This window comes from Mastigoproctus giganteus, chromosome 11, assembly GCF_048544385.1.
Source record: "Mastigoproctus giganteus isolate SK-2022 chromosome 11, ASM4854438v1, whole genome shotgun sequence".
NCBI classification, from domain to species: Eukaryota; Metazoa; Arthropoda; class Arachnida; order Uropygi; family Thelyphonidae; genus Mastigoproctus; species Mastigoproctus giganteus.
In genome coordinates, this window is record NC_143585.1 from 131,545,052 (window position 1) to 131,569,465 (window position 24,414).

At 37.3% G+C, this 24,414-nt stretch overlaps 1 protein-coding gene across 1 annotated transcript; it reads left to right on the top strand.

The window, feature by feature from the left end:
* Window positions 1-426: 426 nt before the first annotated feature.
* On the top strand, window positions 427-23,562 carry LOC150078437 (uncharacterized). The gene is made up of 3 exons (XM_090384683.1): window positions 427-714; window positions 2,691-2,783; window positions 21,034-23,562. Exons 2-3 carry the CDS (start codon window positions 2,769-2,771, stop codon window positions 23,398-23,400), a joined length of 2,382 nt encoding a protein of 793 aa, XP_090240809.1. The 5' UTR covers window positions 427-714; window positions 2,691-2,768; the 3' UTR covers window positions 23,401-23,562.
* Window positions 23,563-24,414: the final 852 nt, after the last annotated feature.

Consider the following 24,414-nt stretch of genomic DNA (forward strand, 5'->3'; position numbering starts at 1 on the left):
TATATAAAAGTGTGTCATTTCATTTTGAAAGATTATATAACATTTAAAATTTTTCCGAAAGATTTTTAATAATTTTAAGATTTTTTAAAAATTTTTTCAGTCAGGATATAATCAGTGTAACGGAATTTCTTTGAAAATGTGAAAGTATAAAAAGGTATAAAAAAATAATTTTAAAAAAATCACAATTGACGTAAAGCCAATCGGATTTTACAATTCTGTATCCTCACAGCGGAATAACTGTAATTTTTCTTGAAAATCTAAGGAACCTTCTGTGCACGCACTTTCGTGACAAAATACAATGGACAAAGTTTCATCGGCCTGCATATTCGTCGTATTAAATCCCGTGATAAAAATTTCGAAACTTCAGTTCCGTGTTTCACATTGAGCGATTGGCTTGTTGTTCTCTCTTACGTCAGTCACAGGATGTATTCATGGCGTCTGTGTCAACGGCTGATCGCGTATATTTGCTGGCAGTGCTAACTATTATCAAAAACTGTCAAGTGATTCAGTTTATAGAATAAAACCAATTATATTATAACCTTACAGTGAGAGGTTAATTATATCATAGCCGTATTGAAGTTCGTGTAACAAAAATAAAAACGTTCCTGGTAAGTTAACAGTACAACTGGAGTTTAACTTTTATGCCGTTCGAAATTTTGGAATTCGAGAGTGCGCTATGATTGTCAACTGATCACGATCTTAAAGGACTACTAAGTAAGTACAATATGTATTTTGTTGATACTCAAAAACTAGATTATATATATTTTTAAAAGCAGAAGTGTGCAGATGGGTTCATCAATAAGCAAAACTCTTATCTACACTTTAAGTCAAGGCGAGGAGGCGTGGCTTTCAATCTTCACGGTTAACTTCTCGAAGCGAAGTGCCATCTACACAACGCGGCACAATTAGACCTGAAACTATTTTTGTTTTTAGATTATTACACACGCCATGTGTTACATTTACTGATTTTTACGTAAGAGATAAAATATAAATTATTGATTATTTATTCTTACGCAAAAGAAAAAATAAGAGTCAATGTGGTATTTTGAAAAATTTACACCGTCTGATAGTACAAAAATGTTTCTGCATTTTTTAAAAAAATTTCGATTCTAAAACTATTTCTTAGCTACATGAAGAATATGTTCCAGATGTGGATAGTATCATATAATTAGCGGAAAGCACATAGATCACTATAAATATCTACAAACGTCCGCATTTAATTATGCCATTTTTAATAGCAATAACGTTTTAAGCAATATGGCTGAGTTAGTCGATCTCAGGAGAGGATAGCATGGTTTTTTCTTCCGGAAACTCTAGTTTTTCGTCCTCCAAACAGAAAATCGACCTCGGAACACATGCAATTTACAGAGCAATATGGCCTTAGTCGCTGTGCTCATAAAAATTCTACTACAACAACATCATCCTATGCTTTCCTCCTCCTCCTCCTCTGTACCCACATCTCAGAACTTTCCAGTCTTCTAATACCTTCCATCTTTCTCAATGTCGATGCCTCCGCTTCATAAAGTGGCACACTTCATAGCGAATATCGTGCCAATCTTTACTTTAAACCAATTCCTAACCCCCCCCCACAGAATATTCTTAATAAATAAATAAATTTTCAGTTTATACTGCAAAATGAGAAGAGTTCACAAGATAAAAAGAATACAAGAACATACTGCGGAACGAGAGGAGGTCAGAGGAGTTCACAAAATATACAGAATACAAGAACATCGTTGGATTTAGTAATCAGGTGTGCTTGAACTAAGGTCACCCTACCCTTGCACTTGACCATTTTCACTTCTCAAAAGCTTTTTTTACCCAATGTTATTCTTATCTTTATTTCTCTGCTGCTCTTCGCTTCTTCGACAACTAGACTACCTACATTCCTATAGTAGCTCACCTGTTCTAGTCTCTTTCTCTCCTCCCATTCCAATATTTAACTCACGCCTTTTTCTTTCAATTCTCATCGCCTTTGTCTTCTGAGTGTTTCTCACTACAAACCTATCACAACCTTCCTTTAGTCTAAATTTCTGCAATTAATTTTTAGTCAATTTCTGCAATTCTTACAATGACAGGAAGTTCTGCAATTCTTACAATGGCAGGAAGGGTAGAGTTTTCCCTCTATCCTTTCTATCATTCTTCTGTTTAACAATTTTAAAATTATCTCTTGCCGAATGTGAAACCAAAGTAATAGTTCTAAAGTCTACATTTAATTGCATGACTTTTCTTAACTTATCATTCTTCTAGTGTTTGAATTATCTATGAAGCTTATCTTACATACATAGTATTGAGACTAATTTTATAACATACTTATAATACAATACAAAATAGTAAACTTATAATGAATAATGAAGTTTTAAGTTTTTTCATGCTACTTGTCTCGTTTCCTTCCTGTGTGGTGCAGGAAACACAAACATATGTAGCAGAAACAGGATGCGCTGATAACGTGAATTTTAAATTTTTCTAATTTAGTGCTTTATTTGGTAATTTTATTCTATATAATTTTATTGGAAAAGTTAATTCTAAATATAATGATGTTTTCTTTTTATTTTAAAGGAATTTAACGCAAATCTGTGACAACTTCTCCACATTTCCTCCGATTACATTCTCATTCAATTCATTTAAATAAAAATGAAGCTAATTATAAACAAAACTTTAATCAACGAAAAATTTAAATTTTCTTTCTCTAGAGTTTCATGAGATATGCTCCTGATATCATCAGTTCTGAACAAGTGGAAATTGGAACTACATTTCTGGACTGAGAGGAAATGACTGCATTCATAGTAAGAAATTTTATATTTTTTTTACATTGATTATACAGATTAATACATTACACCAGTAGTCGGCACTCCATGATTAGCGGATGACCGATTTGGCAGAACTGCTAATTAAACAAAATAAGTAACTTGGAATAAATTTTCTTAAAAAATAATACGATACGAAAAAATATCGAAAACAGTATACAGGAGAAAATTTTTAAAGTTCTCACAATGAGCTTCTCTATACGGAAAACGTGATTACTCAAACTCCCTATCAGCTGATGAGAGGGAGTTATGACTGCATCCATCTTTACGAACACAAAGACATACAGTAGCTGACGAGAGGGCTACCGATTAGAACAAAAGAAAAAGTTCAACTGAATTTTCAGTTTCTTGCAAGGGAAAGTCCAAAAATGGAATAATCAAGTTCGGTATATGAATGTATAGATAGATGAATCTAAATATCTACCAAAATTTATTTGGTTCAAGATATTCGTGGGAATAAATGTTTTCGTATATGAAGTTTGTATCGGTCTTTTCCGAAACAAGTCATCAGAAAACTGCGACATGTTCGACTGAAAGTCAGCGAAGTATTAACCACCAATCAAACTCAGCAATATGATATCAGACATCACTGCAAATATCAGTTCATCATTGCAAAATATTGCAATGCGATGTAATTAATAAATGAAATTTCTTTCAACGTCTAAATTCGGGTATTTACTTTTATTCTAATTTTCGAATTAATCAAATTTTGGCAGACACCACATATTTACCAGCAATCGAAGTTGACGGACCACTGCACTATACACTCTCAAAAAGTATTTCAGTATCAGCAGTTTTCAAGAAGATTAATGTTTATTCAGAAAAATTAATAATGTGTGGGACTGTTATTTACCCAAAAGATATAGTGACAAAAACCTAATGGGTTTTGTTTTTATGGCGAAAACACAATATATTTGAATAATTTTCAATTACAGTATTAATAAGCATTGCAGTCTTTAGTATTAGTAGTGTATTGGTTATATGGTGTAAAGAAGCCACAGGCTTTTGCTGCACCTGCAAAAACAGTAAAAAGTAGATGAGAAAATTACAAATTATGCGCTTCCCGCCTCATGTAGGTAACTATCCAGTTGACCACTCAATTTCTTCAAACTGCTAGCCTCAACTACCTGCGCAAGCAACTTGTCTGAGTAATCAACAACTCGCTGGCTAAAAGAAAACTTCCTACAATCTAGTCTAAACTTCTTCCTTTGTAATTTAAATTTATGATTCTTAGTTCTAGAATTATTCATAACAGAAAATTTCACTGATATTCATTCAGTTTACTAATCCCTCTCAGACCCTTATAAACCTCAGACACTCTCAATCCCTCTCAGACCCTTATAAACTTCAATCACGTCCGCTCCAAGGTGCCCGGTTATAAAGCTCTGTAGCCCACAACGAAGTTTTTCCTCGTACGGTCACCCTTTTGCCGATCTCACCATGCGAGTTACCCGTCTTTGGACCCTTTCAAGAAGTTCAATGTCTTTTTTTCAGATGAGGTCACCGGTAGAGACCTCATCTGAAAAAACATATTAAGGTGTTTTTTCAGATTAGGGCCATCGGTTTCCAACGGATCTGGGAGTTACGATACTTCCTATCATAATCTCTGATATGTTTCTAATTCAGCCCCACCAAACGTATAAGTTATTTTGTGGTTGCTATTCCCCAAATGTGAAACCTTGCACTTTTTCTTCATTAAAACATAACTGCCACTTTTCTGACCATTCTTGAAGCCCGTTCAAATCATCCTGAAGGAGCGCTGTTTGGCATCGATCATTAACGACTTTCCTAGTCTTAATATCGTCTGCAAATTTTATTATTTAGGCGAAGGTAGCAAGCATCGCACCCCCCCCCCCTCTCCCTTTCCGGAAAACCCGTTCCTTCTAGTTCAGTTCATTCTGTGCTTAAAAGCAAGTTTGCTTTATACTGAAAACAAGTGCAAATAAGCAACAACCCAACCAACAGCTTGTTCTACAAAACAAAGTTATAACTTAAAATATATATATATATCGAAATATGTATTTAACTTGTTCAATTTAATTTAACTTCTTATAATTTTAATGTAAAATTATTGAATTTGTTGGAATTATATAGTACTATCCGATTACATACATTAGGTCCATACATTAGGCGAGGTAAAGAGAGACAGGCGTATGAATCAGGGCGTGTCAAGCCGGGGTCAGAGTGCACAGAGTGGCATGGGTCTGGTCCAGGCGGCCCATCTCACAGAGTCCTGAGCACTTCTTTCACGAGAGAGAGAGAGAGAGAGAGAGAGAGAGAGAGAGAGAGAAGGGGGAGACAGAAGTAAGGGGAGGTGAGGAGAACCTGGCGGGATTGGTTCGGGGAACAATGATGCAAGGAGGTACATAAAGAGTCTCGAGTAGAGACAGAGTGAAGTAGAAGTGTAGAAGAGGTTATAGATACCCAGAGACTGAGTTCCCCGAACCAATCCGATTACATACATTATGTCCGGTAATATTGCCAGGAGTCAGAGCATCCGGGGGACAAGGGTTAATTTCTATGATCCTTCCATTGTTTTCCAGGAAAAAATGATGCCACAAGGTAATTTTGTGACCCCATTAAGCTACTCCCAGGGACAACTGTCCCTCTCTCTCTCCCTACTTATTATTATTAGCCATATAGTGCAAGGAAGCCTGGGGCTTATGCTGCACCAGCCAAGAAAAATTTCTGAGTTATCTAGAGAAAGAGAGAGAGAGAGAGAGAGAGAGAGAGAGAGAGAGAGAGAGAGAGAGAGAGAGAGAGAGAGAGAGAGAGAGAATCAGAAATAGAAAGAAATCACCAAGAAAGAGAAGAATGATAATATCCACCTTACCTAAATCTTGTACTACAAATAAACAGTAATGCTCACAAAAAGTTATATAATAAAGTGTACCCTCTGTATAATACGTCGCCATTGCCCCTCTCGCCCTTGCGGTAACACAATGAATATAAATTACCATCCATTTAATTAGCCCGCAATAACCACCATCCTCCTACACCAGGTGGGAAGGATTGAACTGAATTGTCGTCAATAACGCAAAGATTTTTTATGGATTTTTTTTTCTCTTTCTCTTTTTTTCTTTTTGCTTTTTTTTTTTTCTCTTTCTCTTTTTTTCTTTTGGCTTCAGGCGAAGGTTGCATGGTTTTACCGGAAACTCGGGTTTTTCAACCAGCAAACAGAGAATACATGCAATTACAGACACAATATACTGACACCTCATTGCTTAACACCACCCTCTAACTGCTGTTTGGTGATTATTGTCACCACAATAGTGGGAGGCATAGCACCCCATCAATGAACATCTAGTGATAATGAATTTAGCATAGTTTTTTAACTATGAAAGTAATTGTCAAAAACTGGTATAGCGAGCATGATTTGTACTTGTTCATGATTTGAACAAGTACAAATTTTAGCGAACATGATTTGAAGCGTTTTCTCCACAAAGCTGATAACGTTTCTGAGCTGATAAAGCAACCTTAGAACATATGAAATTTACAGATAAGACGCACGCACATCCAAACATGGACACGTCATAAACTAAATTGCTGTCGTTCTAAATGAATACAACCTAAAAATATTTGCTCTTTCAACGGCTTTCCTAATGCTATTATAGATTTCAAAAGTTGCTTATCTGAGCTGAATAAATATCGGTGGTATTCAGTTTGAAAGAATGTACGAAGTCCGACAATGAGAGCAGAGAGTTGTGAATGTGCACAGTGTATTAAGAGAACATTAACTGTAGAATTGTTTCATTTGTCATGCAACTTAACAATTTATGTAGTTTTAAACATTCAGTGAAGATTTGGAAACAAAAGACGAAGCTTATACAAATGTAATACCCCAGACAAATTAATAGAAATTCGCTCGTTTTAGCCTCTTTGTTTTTTAAATAAATAGATATATTATTGTGTATTCGTAATATATACTAGAATTTTTTTTGTTAACAACTCTTGCTGTTAACTGCCTGGAATTTGTTTTAAGTATTTAGGACACTCATAGGAGACAAGGTGGGACAGTTCACATTCCACAATTAAATTTTCTACTCACGTGGTAGTCCAAGGTGAATTGCACGCATTCGAAGTGTATGGGGAGCCATCGAAGGGAGAGGTTCCGTTTGCAGCAGCGATCCTGTAATTTTGCTGTTCTAGGTGATTTAAGAATTCGAACGTGGTGAAGAGAAATGATGAAGAGAAATTTATATTACTCCTAGGAAGGCTGCTAAAATTAAGGCTCTGAAGGAATACAGAAAAACAGACACACTGAATTCGCTTAAATTATTGGTGTACACAAAACAACAGTTGGACAGCAATTAATGAAATTGGCGGAACTGGGAGAAGCTCGACTGGAAGAGTAGGCAAATAAGGAAGAAAACGTATGTTAACTGCAAGAGCAAATAATCACTTTTTTTGCCGTATTTGCACTTAAGAAAGATTTGCTCGTTCTAAATTCGCTTGCCAAACAGTGTGAAAGAAATAACTCGAAGCAAACAATTGGTAGAACTTTAAGGAGAAGGCTGAAAGAAAGGGTCTCTGAAATCATGTCGTTTAAATAAAATCAATGTTCACTAAACAACACCGGCAAGCATGCATTACGTGTGCTAAACAGCATCAGCAGTGATCAGAAGAGAGGCAGAAAGTTTTATTTAGTGATGAAACAAAAAATAATTTGAGTTGCATTTTTTACTGTACATTTTTTAACAGTTATAGTGAACTTCTGCATGTTTCACTTCACAGTCATGCATGTGCAAGACTGTGAAGCTTCCCATGGGTGTAATGGTGTGGGAAGACTGATTGAATTTCTCTGACAACACTGTTAATGGCATAATATACAAAGGCATTCTTTCTTCTCATATGATCCTCATGGATCCGTTCTTGGCCCGGTTGCTGGAACGTGGTCCTTGATGGATGGCTAACTTCCCCTCATGATGATATTGTCAACATTGCCTACGCCGACGATCTTGCCTTGCTTGTCCCTGGGAATTCTCGTCTTGAATTGGAAATTAAAGCAAACCGCATCTTGGATGATCTTCACATGTGGTGCTCCCTCCATAAACTCTCCATTTCAGTCCCTAAAACTAAACAGGTTCTTCTGAAAGGCCTACTGAATCGTAATCGTCCCCCTGTGGTTAAAATTCTTGACCAGGCTGTTAAATTGGAAAGTGAATATAAATACCTTGGGGTGGTGATTGATGATCGTTTATCTTTCATTCCCCATTGTAAGTACCTTCGGCAGAAAGTCCGTTCTCTGACCGGCTGGCTGTTGCGTCTTGCCCGTTCCCTCAGAATCTTAAGTCATCTTCTCTTGGTCTTTACTACAAGTGTTTCTTCATCCCCATCGTCTGCTATGGTGCCGGCGCTTGGGGCTTCAGAATTCTAAATTCACTGGTCCAAAAATACCTTCTGAAGGCGCAGCGGTCCTTCCTTCTGTATACTTGCAGGGCAGGTAGAACTGTTTCTACTGATACCCTGCTTGTTATTAAAGGTCGTCTCCCTATCTACCTGGAAATTATATTGCATTTCTTGTCTTACCATAGGAAATCTCTCTCTCCTGCCTCGGTGGGAGATTTTGCTAATAATTATGAGAACTCTACAAATGCTGATGTGGCCAGGCTTTCCAATCTTGCTTTGGACGAGTGGCAACACTCTTAGGATGATTCCTCTCTCGGCAGAGTCACATACTCTTTCTTTCCTCGTGTTTTTATTAAAGAAAAAAATTTTAACTGGCTTCAACTTGGGTTATTTCCCACTTTCTTAATCACGTGACATTGAATTAATTCTCGTTTGTATAGATTTGGACTTGTCCCCTCTCCTCTCTGCTCTTGTGGCTCTGAGGAGACGGTTGAACATATTGTCCTACACTGTAATTTATATATGGATTTAAGACAACAATTGTCTATCTGTACAAATGTATATAATTTAGATGATTTTTGGCGCCTGGTTGGGTCGGCGGACTCTCTTTCTGCCTTCTCTTCTTTTGCTAATAGTGTCTTCCGGAGAAGAGCGGCTTTATCAAGGAATAACCCTTGATTTCGTTATTTGTTCTTATTTTTTTATTTTTTTATTATTATTAGTTTTTTTTATTTTTTTATTTTTTTCTCTCCTCGTCTCCCCATGTCGTGGGGCATGGGCATGCCCCACTTAAAATGGGGGATCACCTTCCTATCCGACCCCCTCTTCTTCCTATTTCATCCCCCCGTCTACACCCTCCCTTCCATTACTTTCTCTTGTACAGCGACTGCCCCACATGTCCAAATTTAAATCACATCAAATTTTGCCCGACCTTTTAGGCTCTCTAGAAATAGTTCTTTCAGCGTAAAACCCCACGCAGCGCTTTCTAAATGCAATTTTACTTAAATCAACAGCGATAACTCCAACCTTTATTTTAGGTCCTAGTCACCGAAATCCCAGGAAAGAAAGTGGCAGGACCTGCCAGAGTATAATTAGTCTCTTGGTACACCCGGCCGGCGTCCCCGTCGCTAGGTATGGTAACGCCGGGTCCCACTGGGGGCCCGGCGGCCAACAGGCCGAATGAACAAGGGGCACAACAAACTACATACCACATGACCCATACATTATTTTTAAACCTCTGGCATCGACAGGGTACTGTCACTCGATACATAGAACATACGCGGAGATGGGAGAAATCCCCGGAGCCGTCAGACCCTCAACATACCTATACCTATTTGTTCTTAATATTTATATGTATTACTGTATTCATTTTTTTTTTTTTTTTTTTTTTTGAGAGGAGTTTTTTTCTTGCCTAAATTGCCTTGTGTTTTGGACGCAGAGTTTTTGCGTCTTTTCCTGGAGACTTGTTTCAGGTTTCGCCTGGTCGAGTGAGAGAGATGGACCTCCCCTCTCCCACTTCGAACTCTGTCCGGGCTGCCTGAAATGATTTTCTGTGAATTGTATGTATTTTGTAAATACTGTAATTAATCTCGTTAATATCATGGTGCTTTTGTTTGATTTGCTGTTTGCTCTCAGAATTTAGAGTAACTGATTTTATTGTGTTTTTGAATCAGCAGTTGTTAATCTTAAATGTTTATATTGTACATTACTTGTGTAGTTAGCTCATTATTATGTTGAAGAGACAGTTTTTCTCTTCTTGCGTTGTCTGTTTGGCTCTGAGGAGTGGGATGGACCTCTCCCTGCTCCCTCAGATCCAACCTTCAGTTGGCTGTTCTGGTTGAGTGATATGGTTTTCCTCTCTAGACTGTTTTACTGCTGGCTGCTTCTCTTGCTGCTTGTGTTTTGATTTAATTTTGTTTTCTTGCGGGACTGATTATTTGTTGTATTTTTCTTTCCTGCCTGATTGCAGCTGCAATTAGTTGGGGTTTTTGCTAGTACCGTATAGTTCTTGGTCTAGCATTTTTAGTTGTAAATGGGTTTTGGTTCTGAGGGATGGGATGGACCTCTCCCAGCCCTCTCAGATCCAATTGCTTTGTTGGCTGACTGGTTGGAGGCGTTGTTCTCCTCCTCCAGTCTTGCTATTACAGTATTTTCTTTTCTACTGCCAGTTGCAGTGGAAATGTATAGTTTTAGCTTTTGTTCAGCCCTGCAAGTTGAGGTTTTTTTTTTTTTTAATGCTTATCTATGCATTATTGTTAATACTACCTGTCTTGTTATTAGAAACAAGTTTTGTTTTTCGCAGCTTGTGGTAGCAGCTTTGCACTTGCTGGTTATGTACATATGTATATAGATTAGATTACTTGTGCAGAGACATTTTCTCTGCATATTCATTAATTATTGTTTAATATTTAACTTATTATTTTGATTTTGATTTGTTACACTTAGATTTAAATTTAGAATTGCTTTTGATTTGGTTAACTAATTTATTTGTACAGAATTTATTGATTTTGCCTTTGGCATATCTTTGCCTTGGGTGAGTTCTGTTTGTCTCTTTGTGTTTTGCATATATGTTTCTGCATTTCTTCTGGTTGACTATGTCTGTTAATTTCTTGGTTGACTGGTTTTTCAGCTAAGATTTTAATTACTTATTTTGTAAATATTGTATATTTTACTCTCTGCTTATGCAGTGTAATTTGTTAATATGTTTACTGCTATGTTTCATATCGGTGACATAAGTATTTATTATTTATCTTAATTTATTCTTTTAAGTGGCTATCTAATAGCCACTTGTACATTACCTATGTTCTTTCCTTGAGACTTTTCTTTTTCCCCTTGTCGGTGCAGGTTGGGCTTCCTTCCCGGCTAGGAGAATCTTTCTTTCAATATTACAAGCCTCCGGGCTTCAAAATTTTACCTCTTCAAGCTCTCTCGCTTGTTAGATTTTCCAACTAGTGTTTTCCTCTTTCCTGTTTCTTCTTTTTCCTGAGAGAGTGTTTTGCTCTCTTTTCTTCTTCTACTTTCTTTTCTCCTACTTTCTCCTCCCTATTCCTTATTGATTATAACCGGGATTCCACCTGTTGGAATCCCACTTAGTGTAATTTAGATAGTTCCTGGAGCGCCTCCACGTGGCTAGGGACGGGAGTCGTGACGCAGGTAGCTTGCTCCCTGCCTCCCAGCTGCTAAGACTCCAGGGCCAGCAAACAACAACCATCACAACACACATATATACTTACATACACACACTTGCTGGCTATAAATAACCTACAGATACTACAGCGGTATATAGGGGTAACCCTGGAGGCCGCAATCAATACATGAATACCTTGTCCCTTCTCATATGATCCTCTCAACGATAGTTGTTCAACAAGGAAGAATTTATTTTTCTAGTTTACTCTATCTCGTGTCACCAAGCTATGAATTTTTTTGTCGTATTTTTTGGGTTATGAAGTTTTTTGTCGTCCAAAAATGTTAAAATATCATCTTGGCTTCGTAATTATGGGGAAAAAAATCATACAAAACGTGAGTTGATAGAAGCGATAATAATTATAGTATGGTAAAAATTAAAAGAACTTCGTGTGCTCCATTGCCCAGATGTTGTAAAACTATTACGCGTTCTCTTCAATATCCTATAAAATATTAATTATGGTTTGGAGTAAGTAATAAAACCTTTTTTTTTTTAAATCTGCCATTAGTCTCTATTATAGTATTATTAGTTACTATATATATTTTTTGTTTTGTTTTGTTTTTTCTGCGGAAATCGAAATTTTCTTCGGTCAGTAAGCTCCCCTCAACCCTCAACCAGAATATGAATTTCGTAGTGCCCTGAGCTTTTCATTCATAAAAATTTCAAATAACAAAAATTAGGTTGAAACGTTCGAGTTACTATTTGTTTGTTTGACACTGCATAAGAATCGATTGAGTAAAATATAAATAATATGGCAGTGTAGTAATATAAATTTTTATTATGACCTTAGTCGCTGATGCTCCATAAACTTAACTAAAGCACACTCCTGCTCTCATTTTTGTTTTTCCAGTGCTTATATCTCACCAAACTGGCTCAACATTGCACTGGCCACACATGTCCACTGAATGTACTACCTTATACTTAATATGTTTCTTAACTAAGAGCATGACTCCACCCACCACCCCCTTCTGTCCTGCTTTCCCTTCTGCCCAAATTCGACTCCCCATATTCAAATCCTGCATCCTTTCGGTCTGAGTGACGTCACGTTTCTGATATCCCAATAATGTCTGCATTTGATGACTTAATTATTACTTCAAATTCATCACATTTAACATTAGCATTAGCATTAGCATTAGTAGAGGCATTTGATGCAAGAAAGCAAGCTTATGCAGCATCAACCAAAAAAAAAAAAAAAAAAAAACCCACTTCCACTTCACCCCTCTGTTCGTTCAAAATACCTGTCCAGCTGAGCCTTAAACTTATTTAGGCTATCAACCTCCACCACAAGGGACGGAAGTCTGTTCCACCAACCAACCACCCGCTGGCTAAAGGCAAATTTCCGCACGTCTATCCTACATCTGTCTTTCCTCAATTTGAATTTATGCCCTCTCAGGTGATTTTTCTGAGCTAGAGGAAGAATCCCATCAGCATTGAGCATGCTTAAACCATTCAAGACTTTATACACCTCTATCAGATCACCTCGCTGGTGCCTAGTCTCCAGACACTGTAATTTGCAAAACTTAAGCCTTTCTTCGTAAGAGCACCCCTTTGTTCCATTCACTAATCTTGTTGCTCTTCTCTGTACTCGTTCCAGCAGCTCTACATCCTTCTTGAAATGAGGCCTCCAGACCTGTATACAGTACTCTAGGTGTGGCCTGACCATCGCCTTATACAATGGAATAATCACCTCCTTATCCCTGCTGGAAAAATTCCTGTATATCATTGACAATACTCCATGAGCTACTCTTGCAGCCCGTCTGCACTGCTCAGAGAACTTCATATCTGCCTGCACAACCACCCCCAAGTCCCTTTCATTCTCTACCACTGTCAGTGTAGTACCACAGAGTTGATACGTTGCTCTGGGGTTGCTGTTTCCCATGTGTAGTACTTTACATTTGTCAATGTTAAACTTCATTTGCCACCTCTCAGCCCATCTGCTCAACCTTTCCAGATCCTGTTGCAGCAGCATAGTGTCAGTAGTGTCCTTGACAACCCTGCCAACCTTTGTATCGTCTGCAAACTTGGACATTAAGCCCGATATACCATCATCAATATCATTTATAAATACAGAAAACAATAATGGACCCAACACTGAGCCCTGAGGGACTCCACTAATAACATCAGTCCACGATGAGCAGTGTCCATTGATTACCACTCTCTGTCTTCTCCCCCTCAACCACCCCTTTATCCATAGCAGCAATTTGCCTCCAATGTCACACTGCTCCAATTTGTGTAGCAGTCTTCCATGTGCAACAGTATCAAATGCCTTTCTAAGATCCAAGTATATAATATGAAAGTTATTCCCTGCATCCAGTTCTTTTGTGAATGCATCATAGTATCCAATCAAGTTGGTCAGGCAAGACTTCCCCTTAACAAAACCATTCTGTGTCTGAGCTATAACTGAAGTCTTGTCTAAATGATCCTGCAGTGCTTCTTTAACCAGTGCCTCCATTAATTTTCCTGGAACAGAAGTTAAGCTCACAGGTCTATAATTACTTGTGTCAGCCTTTGATCCTCCTTTGTGAATTGGGGTCACATTTGCACATTTCCAGTCTATGGGTACCTCCCCTGAGTCCAAGGAAGCTCTCATAATTATGGCTAAGGGTTTGCTTACTTCCTTTGCTGCCTCCTTTAATATAACTGGATAGATCCCATCCACCCCGGGTGCCTTTCTTGTGTTTATCTTCAACAGTTTCTCCTCCACTTTACTCCCAGTTATTTCAAGATTCTGTAGCTTACTGCTGGAGTTGAATACACCTCTGGCATTCCCCTCGCTGAATAACTCCTCGTGTGTGAATGTCGATGCAAAATATTCATTTAGTTTGTTAGCTACCTGAGCAGGATCATCAACACTTGACCCATCAATATCAAGTGGACCAATCTGATTCATCCCCTTCCTTCTAGAGTTTACATTAGTAAAGAACTCTTTGCTGTTTTTCTTTGCATCCCTTGCCAAGGATTTCTCGTAATCTGCCTTCGCCTGCCTAACCTCCTTTGTAACTTGGTTGCATATCAACTTGTATCTATCATAGGCTTCTGTGTCATGTGTTAATTTGTATGTATCCCATGCATTTTTCTTCTCTGCCATATGCCTCATTAGTTCATCGGACATCCATTTTGGCCTAAACCTTGAACAATATTTCTTAGTTGGTATGTAAAGCCTAGTAGCTTCCAAGATAAGTTCTTTGAATGCTTCCCATTTTGAATTTGCTGTTGGTAACATCATCAGTTGGTCCCACTGTAGAGAATTTAAATACTGTCTCAGTCCATCGTAGTCGCCTTTATGGAAGCAATAACCCTTCCCTTTACTCCTGATGGTAGTTACCTCTTTGAGTAAATCCCACTTCAGCACACTGTGATCACTGCCACCTAGTGGTTCATTTATCTGCAGATTCTTAATGCATGAAGAATCACTGCTGATAATCAAATCAAGAGTATTACTCCCTCTAGTTGCCTCCCGAACATGCTGATGTAGAAAACAATCATCCAATAAATCCACAAAAGCCCTGCTAGTGTTTGAGTAACCAGCCCCCAAATTCCAGTCAATATCTGGGAAATTAAAATCTCCCATTATAAGACACTCTGATTTACTGTCCCACTCTATTTCCCTGTACAGTTCCTTATTATACTCATCAGAGTCATTAGGCCTATAGCACACTCCTACTCTCAATTTTGATCTCCCAATGTTTATGTCACACCAAACTGACTCCACACTGCACTGTCCAGCGATGTCGACTGGCTTCACTTCCTTGGTTTTTATGTGTTTCTTCACTAATAGCATAACCCCTCCCCCCTTCCTATCCTGTCTATCCTTTCTGTAGACGTTGTACTCCCCAAATTGCAGTTCTGCATCCCTTATATCTGTGTGACACCACGTCTCTGATATCCCAACAATATCTACCTTCGATGTTTTGAGCAATACCTCAAATTCATCAAATTTATTTACTAAACTCCTAGCATTGGTGTACACGCAAGTATACCTGCACCTGTTTTTGTTCTTAGCTACCCTAACACAACCCATGTGTTTACTTGTACCGCAATGGCTCCCAGCAGTCTCTGAAATACCATGCATCTTGTTTTTCAGGCTTCTGCTCATTCTAATAGAAGCAGTGCAAGAATCTCTTTCACCTCTGCCAGTGGCTACTGTCAATCTATTAGTCTTTGTCTCCCCCCAAGCTATCAGTTTTCCGACCCACCTAACACTGCCTCGATAGCATCAGCAAATATTCTTGCACCCTTTCTATTTAAGTGTATCCCATCCCTGTAGAAGCAATCTCTCCTGTTAACAAGTACAGTCCAGACTGAAAAAAATTCTACCCCTTGAGCCTTGCACAATCTTTCCAGGGCCGAATTGATCGACAAGGCTCTCATCATATACTCCCTCCTTTAATTACTATGCTCTTAGAATTAGTGTACCTGCAAGTATACATGCACTTGTTAGCTATCAGTTTTCTCATCCAGCTAGCACTGCATCGATAGCATCAGCGAATATTCTTGAATCCTTTCTATTTAAGTGTATCCCATCCCTGCAGAAACAATTTCTCCTGTTAACAAACACAGACCACACTGAGAAAAATTCTACTCCATGAGCTTTGCACAGTGTCTCCAGAACCGAATTGATTGAAAGGCTCTCAACGTGTACTCCCTCCAATCGTGTCTGGGCAGGATTGGAGACGCTTTCAAATTTAATCTTAACTCCCTACTTTTTCCCAACACTGCCCTGTACTTGTAATTAAATCCTCACATCTCCTACTCTTAATATCATTAATGCCCACGTGTACCACAACGTCACCTTTCGTACCCTTAAAAGATGATGTCTGCTCTACTCTACAATATCATCTACTTTTTTGTCCCCCTGGGAACGTACCCTGGTCCTATTCCACCTATTCGTTTTGCACAACATATTTTCCTGATAATATTTTGGTTTAACATGTTGATAACTGTTATATTATAGGGATTACAACTAGTAATAAAAATAACGATTACCCTATGCAATACCTTCAAAAAATTGGAATTCTCAATCATTTTAAACGAGCTATTCCTCGAGGTTGCCAGATTTATGAGGGTTTACTGTATAAAATGAAGTAGAGTGAAACCCACTTAGAATTTTTTGAAGAAAGCAAATAAATCAAACTTTTTAAGTTGGAAAAACATCTCATGAGGATAGAAATATCTTTTTCTTTTTTTTTTTTTTTTTTCTCGCTCCAAAATTGAATTTTGAGCCTCCGAAGAAGTTCTCACTGATGAAGGTTATTGCAGATTTTGATAATAGGCACTCTGACCAAATTGTACGTACATCCAACAGAATTCACACAGAACCTGTAAGGGCTCAATACCTAAAAAAAATGAGCTTAAATTCATTACACTGGACAAAAAAAAATTGTACATCCGGAGAAAAAGTTTGCAGGTTTCCAAAAATACTAAAATTATGTCTCTATTAAAAGATATACTGAAATGTTAGTAACTTAACTACCGACTTAAAATATCATACAATCATACATACTATCTTAAAAATGAGTCGGATTCATTTTAAAATATTTAAATTAAGCATGGAAGGTACTACATATATTCTGTTCTATTTCCTTAGCAATGCTTGTCACTCTGATAGTTTTCTTATAGTCCATTTTACTTTCTCTCTTAAGAAACCAGCAGTAATTTCCCATCTTAGCAGTATCCCAGTGACCTTGGTATCACTTTACCATCGTGGATATATCCTGATGAAAGCGTTTCCCCTTGATCATCGCTTATATCTCCCAACTTTTTATGGAAAAAACTCAAATGGGAGTGAAGAAAATAAATTTTCAAAGACATCCAGCATCCTATATCTTCACAACGTTGAAGTAAAGCTGGCACCAGAAATTCGTAAATTACCGAATTTCTTTCCTTCTTCCAAAAAATCCATGCACAACTGCTTTAAATGATTACCAAGCTGCTAATTCAGTATCATGTAGCTTTCTTTCAAATACATCATCTTTAAGGTGTTTTTTATTTGAGGTTCAATGAAAATTCCTTCTTTCAGTTTTGCATTTGTTAAAATGGAAAACACTTCCCTTAGGTAGCAGAATCCACGCTATTCTTTATCCAGAGCATTCAAAAAATTATTCATTTTTTTCCAAGGTCTATGCTTCATTAATATATGTTTTATATGGTTCATTATTCCAAGCTTTATATGCAAAGATGAAAGAAGAGCCGTTTTTGTTCAACCAGTGGAACATATTTTATATTACTTCTTTCTGGTAAAAATTCCTCACCCTTTTCCCACTACTGAACGATATAGCGTTTTTTCTGTTGCGCAACTGTCACACAAACATAGAAAACAATAGTATTTTTGAAACCTCCGTGCAGACCAGTGAGTGAACCAATTACTTTAAGATCATGACAGACATTCCAAGCAAAGTTATGGTACCTTAATGCACTCAAGATCTTGGAGACATACTTTCATGTTTCTTTAAACATAAGAAAACCTGGAATAGAGGAACTAATGACAATGCATTTTCATTGTGCAACAAAACGGCTTTAAAATTAATTTTGAGGCATTAATAAATATACCCATTGATTGGGTTTGTGTTCAATGCCAATTTCGTTCAGAAGACAACTAATACCTTTACATAAACACATTCCGTCTTCCATAACGTAATATATTGAAAACACTGTTACGTTTTCGATATACTCTAATTTTAGTTCCTGCTTAAAGTAACTTCCACTGTAAATCTAGGACCAGGAACGTCTCCCGACCAGGGAGTTCTGCTTGCTCTTTAGATAAGTTTAAATCACAAACTAAGTCATTCAACTCTTCTTGCATAATTAAACGCAGCACTTTGTAATTTTCTGGTTGGTAGTCTAAATCTGTTGAGGTAGGCAGTCCAGTAAAGTCTACACAAGAATCCTCGCTATATTCATCCCTGCTTCCTTAACACCATGATTTTGTGGAATCTGGTATCGGCATCCCTGGATGCCAATACCAAATATCTGGACATCACTGATAATTTTATCATGCAGAAATAGGAATCGTCAATGTGGGTGCACAGTTCTTGCCATACCATAAGAACAACAAAAGGCACACTTTTAATTTTTCCCAGTTAACCACATCCTCAGATTTGTGGTCGTAGGCTCCACATCTGTGACATGGAACCTACGTCATTTCCTGATCACCAACCTTTCCCACCAAAGTAGTACAAAGAATATGCAAATTTAGTAACACTGTACATTTCTTCCTCTGAGTTTTTGTTATAAACCGTCCACACGTAGCAGAAATCAGGGTGTTTCAGACTTCCTTTGCATTAGTTTAATTAAATATGTATTTCAACAATACAGAGAAAACAACACTAAGCAAAACAGAGAAGAAATAAATGATATGTAATAGATACACAGATAACTGTACAAGTACGAGTATTCACACTACAACTGTCTCTCCCTTACTGAAAGAGGTGGGAGACACACAGACAAAGTTGAACATGTTAACCTCTCCCCTAACATTATTTCTATCTATAAGCACGTGTAAATATTATTATTTGCAGGTAATAGAGCAGTGTCACGTTGTACCTGTATATGTAGAAATGTGACGTGATGTTGTTGGATTTTAGGAGCATCAGCAACATATCATATTGCGCCGTGTATATTATGTGTGCAAATTATATGCGTTCTATGGTTGATCTGCCTGCTTGCTTGGGAGGGAAAAACAGTTTCTGGAAGAAAACACCATGCTGCTGCCCTCGCTGTTGTTGTTGTTGTTGTTGTTGTTGTTGTCGTAGTGTTTTTATGCCCTATTGCGGCATATATAGTATAATATGTCTGTAAATTATGTGTTCTGTGGTCAAATTGCTGTTTTCTTCTGGGATAAAAAAAAAGCTATGCTACTCTCGTCTGAGACATATTGACGGGATTCGAACTCAGGTCTTTACTACCCGGTGTGGGAGGAAGGCGATTCTACCAACTGTACTACCCACGAGGATGTTACCCCTGCCTAAGACGGACTAACTCAGCCACGTTGTATAAAAGGCAGATAAAATTCCCTAGAGTCATTGATGGAACTCAAAACTCAGGGTTTTTTCCATCCGGTGTGTGGAGGGGAGATGATTATATCAAATGCGCTGTCTCCGAGGGCGTGATTTAAAAATTTTGAGAATTATTTTTGAAATCTAAGCATAAAAGTTGACTGCAAGGGAATCCTTTATACATGTTTCTTAGTTACATAAAACTATGCAGAAGAAAATCTTAACAGTATTTCCCATCCCAACTGTAAAACTCGTAGCCAGGAGTTAAGAGGTTATTATCCATTGTTTGCAATCCTTTACTCATTACTGTACTTAAAGTTCTATGTTAAAAAATAACTTTACTCTGAATATGTGCCATTTGGGCCAAAGACCCATACGAACTCTATGGATATATTAATGGAAATAAATGTCATCCATATCATATTGTACCAGTATAATTATACCGATAAAAACATATTATGTAGTTAAAATGTGTACTTTAATGTGAACTTTAAAATGAATTACGAGGAAAGTTCATTTACACGGAACACTCAGAAATCATAAAAAATAAAGCTAAACTTACAGAGCATTTTTCACGAATAGAAGATTAGAACTTACTACGGGTAACACTGTATACAGTAGGTAGCGTTATAAACTTCACTTGGAGAAATGCTGTTAATACCAAAAAAGAATGTTCGTTGCTTCTTCAACAAAAAATACAGGTTTTGTAACCAATTCTGGATTACCAATCTTTTTAAATCTCCATGGTAATCCTGGTGATTATGCCTGGGGAAGAGGAGGCTGGAATGCTATTGTTACGAAGTTAATGAATCAGTTGGATGGGATAAGTCCACCCCGTTTATCAAAAGTTGCAAAGTAACTTAGTATCGTGCTGTTAGTGTGAACCGGATTTGCCTCTATGATGGCGATGCCATCATAGAGGCAAACTAAGTTTGTAACTGCTGAACTTAAAAATCGTGCATTATTAAAACAAGGCCTTAGCTGCCCTTCGGGATATTGCTGTCTGAAAGCAATGAGAAGAGACATTTTTCATAAAACAGTCAAATAACTAAAACTCAGTAAGCGGCAAAACCCAGCATACAGCAGAATACGAAAAATGCAGTAAAATTTCGTAGACAACATACACCCATATTTAACAAATGTTGCTTTTGAATGGATTTAAATCCATTTTTGAATTAGAGTTTTGAATGGACTCCCGATTATCCGGAATAATGGAAAATAAATTTACCCAGATAATCAAAACCCTGGATAATCAGCAAAATACTTTTATAAATATGAATAAATATTCATATTTATAAAAGTATACTGCACAATGGAAAAATCTGACATATCTACATACCGGTACTGGTTTTTAAAAAAAAGAGTAAAAATGAAGTTCACTTTTATCCCTCGCTCATTAAAATTGACACTTTTTCATTTTTATTGATGAAGTGTGGTGTTTTTGTTCAATAGAAAGAACATCACTTTGCTGTTTAAGCATAATGGACGCACACGGACGCTAATAAAAAAAAAAAAAGTTGGAAAAGAATATTAAAATATTATTAATCTGTCCCCGGTTAATCGAGAGTCTACTGTATTATAATAAATAAATTTAACAAAAAATTGTTAAATAATAATAATAATATTTTAACACTTTTCGTGTTAAAAATTTAAATTCATTAACAAATCTTTAATGCTATTTTTTTTTACATATTTTTTCCAGATCGTATTCTTGTTTCTGAGTGGATCGTTACTTTTCACACCAGCTAAATCAACGTTTCCTGGTCAACTTTCAGATTCTGTCAAACGCTGTAAGAACATTACCTATGGAGAAAAATTAAAGCTGAAGTCGTGTGCGTGCCAGAACGATGTCAAAGGCTATATGAGAATACTGTGTGATATATTTTATATATCACCATACAGCACCACCTACAACAAACTAGATGGGTTTAAGATTTCTGTGCAATATACGACGGAAGAAAAGGATGTGAGCACATCGTCAGACTATTGTTTAAAGGTCAGGACAGTTCACATTGAGAAAATTAAACCGTTTACAAAATACAATCCATCTTACTACATCACGCTGCACTCGGCCCAGTCATCGGAATCCATATTTCGTATATTAGAAGAATTTGAACTTGCAATGAAGTTCGGTAAAGATTTACGTCCATTTGCTGGTGTTCTGAAACCAGCAAAAAATGGAAGCGGCTCACATAAGCTTCACCAGGACTGTCCCTATGACGTAGAAGTTGATGATTTCGGTTACAAGGATTCAGTTAAAAATGAAATAAACAGCATCAGTTCATTATTAACGGAAAATGAAAAAGGAAATTTCATCACCGATCTTCAAAATATAAGGAATCAATGGAACCACTATTTGAAGCAAGCAGTTATATCGCAATTGCTAATTACTATTCAAAATACCACAGAATCCGATATGGAAGGCATTCTCGCCCTCTTCAAAGATTTAAAAATATTAAAAATGCGTTTTAAGAATCTACATTTTCAGACTCTTAGAAAAGATTTTCTGCCCCTGTCAGATGCCACCGAAGTATTAGAACTTCCAGACGGAGTTTTAGAAAAAATTGAACTGTGGGCCCTCAACAAGGCAAACCTACAAATAGTGAATTTGAGTGGCAATAGATTAAAGGAAATACCAGGAGCTATCTACAATGTTCGAGAATTAAAAGAATTGGACCTATCAGGAAACACTCCAGAAAAAAGATTTCAGATACCCAGCGGTAAAGGCTCTTTTGTTGATCTTAGCACAACAACGATAAACATGACAATTAGCAACACACCTCTTATTTCTCTTCCAGAAGAATCACTTCCAGCTTTTCAATCATTAAAATTCTTGTTTTTAAAGAATTGTTCTTTGACTAATATCTCTAAAGCTGCATTTAGTCGTCTGAAAAGTCTTAATCTGCTTGATTTGTCCGTGAATAATTTAACGGTTTTATCCAATGAAACTTTTTTAGGATTAAAAGAATTAGAAATATTATACCTTCAAGGAAACAGAATCCTGATATCTGAACAGAGCAGACCTTTCGCTCCTCTCGTAAAACTACACACACTCGATTTGAGTTCTAATGGCATTCATTTTATCACAAATGAATTTTTTGATGGTTTGCCTATCACAGATTTACTTTTGGACGATAATGACCTTAATACCTGGGATGGAATGATGTTTACGAAATTAAACAACTTGCAGTCGTTAAGTCTAGTTTTCAACAACATTAGCTCAGTATCCAGCTCTATGGTGAGAGACTTTGATAATGTGCAGTCAGTGAACTTGAAACATAATCCTTTCACGTGTTCTTCTTGCAGCTCACCAGAGTTTGGTGAATGGTTGAAAAAACAAGATGACAGCTTAAATTATACTTGTGAATTCCCAAAAGAACTTAGAGGCATGCCTATGCTAACAATCTGTTATATGGATAGCGATGACTTGTTTACTACTAAATGGGTAATTCTTCTAACTGCTGCAATAATTAGCACTACTTCTGCTATTATCTTGTTTGCATATCTCATATATCGTTTTAGATGGTACATTCGTTATTTCATTTTCGTCTGCAAATTGAGAGTTGGCAACTACGACGGATTAGAACCATATAATGAATATAAATATGACGCTTTTGTGTCGTACAATGCAGAAGATCTTTTATGGGTGAAAAATAAGTTACAGTCCCGTCTCGAAGGGCGTGACTTCGGCCTTCGTCTATGTTTACACGATAGGGATTTCACAGTAGGAAATACTATAACCGATAACATCATTGAGTGCATCGGGACAAGTCGCAAGGTGCTTCTTGTTTTGTCGAAATACTTCTTAAACAGTCAATGGTGTTTGCTAGAGATGCATCTTGCGCAACACCGACTCTTCCATGAGAAAAGGGATGCCCTCGTTCTAGTGAAACTAGGTGATTTTCCAACAGATGCTATTAATAATAAGTTGAAGTATCTTATGAGAACACGACCGTGTGTTGAATGGATAGAAAACACGGAAGATGAGTTCACCTTCTGGATGAAACTAAAAGAAATGATCGTATCAGAACAACAAATAAATATGAAGAGGAGGACTATCTCCGTTTAGAGCTAATTGCGCAAATACTTTTCGCCAGCATTCACATGACATGCTAAATTTGTGAAAGCTAAGCAATATGTTTTTAAAACAGCAACTATTCCATAGCCGTGTGCCTTAACAAAATGATACCATGGACATGAAATTTAAAAGGGGTGGCATTTGTTCACATTAGTTCACGAAGGATATCATTTTTTGTAAATATGGAAGATAACTTCTGAAGACTTAACTGATATATTTTATTAAAGATTTGCCTTGTATAATATTTAACTAAAAATAAATATCACTTTTTTATGTTATAGACTGGCGTTATTAATTCTCTTATTTTTATAACATTATTTACTGTATACACTCAGTGATTATTGAATTGTGTGACCTAATATCGTGTTGGGCCACCATTTTCAAGGATAACAGCCGCTATTCACCTAGGCAATGACTCTACTAGATGTCTGAAGACATCCTGTATGGATATGCAGCCATACTGCCTGCAAGGCATTTCGCAGTGTTGGAAAAGGCGACGGTTGCGTGTCCATACGCCTTACTTTCCGTTCCAAAACACCCCACAACTGTTTATTCAATTGGATTGAGACCAATCAAGATGGGTAATATCCTCAATGTGTTCCTCGAACCACTCGTACACAGTACAGGCCCGATAACACGGCGCATCCGTAGCCGAGTGGTCAGGCGCCAGGGTGCATAAGTACACGTGCCTTGAGTGACCGGGGTTCAAGCCCGTGGCTGCTAAATACGGTGCTGTTTCTTGTATTCTGTCTACCTTGTGAACTCCTCTGACCGTTTGATAGCCCCGCAGTATAAACAGAAAATTTATTTATTTATTTATCTGTTTATTAGAAGATCCCGTTTCTATCCGGGAAAAAATGCAACATGGCAGAGTGCAGATGGTCTCCTAAGAGCCACCAGTAGACCTCATCAGTGAAACTTTGGTCCATAAACACTAGGGGTCCTAGTTCTCGACAGCAAAACATTCCTCATATTAAGCAACCCCCGCCACCTGCCTGGAAAGAG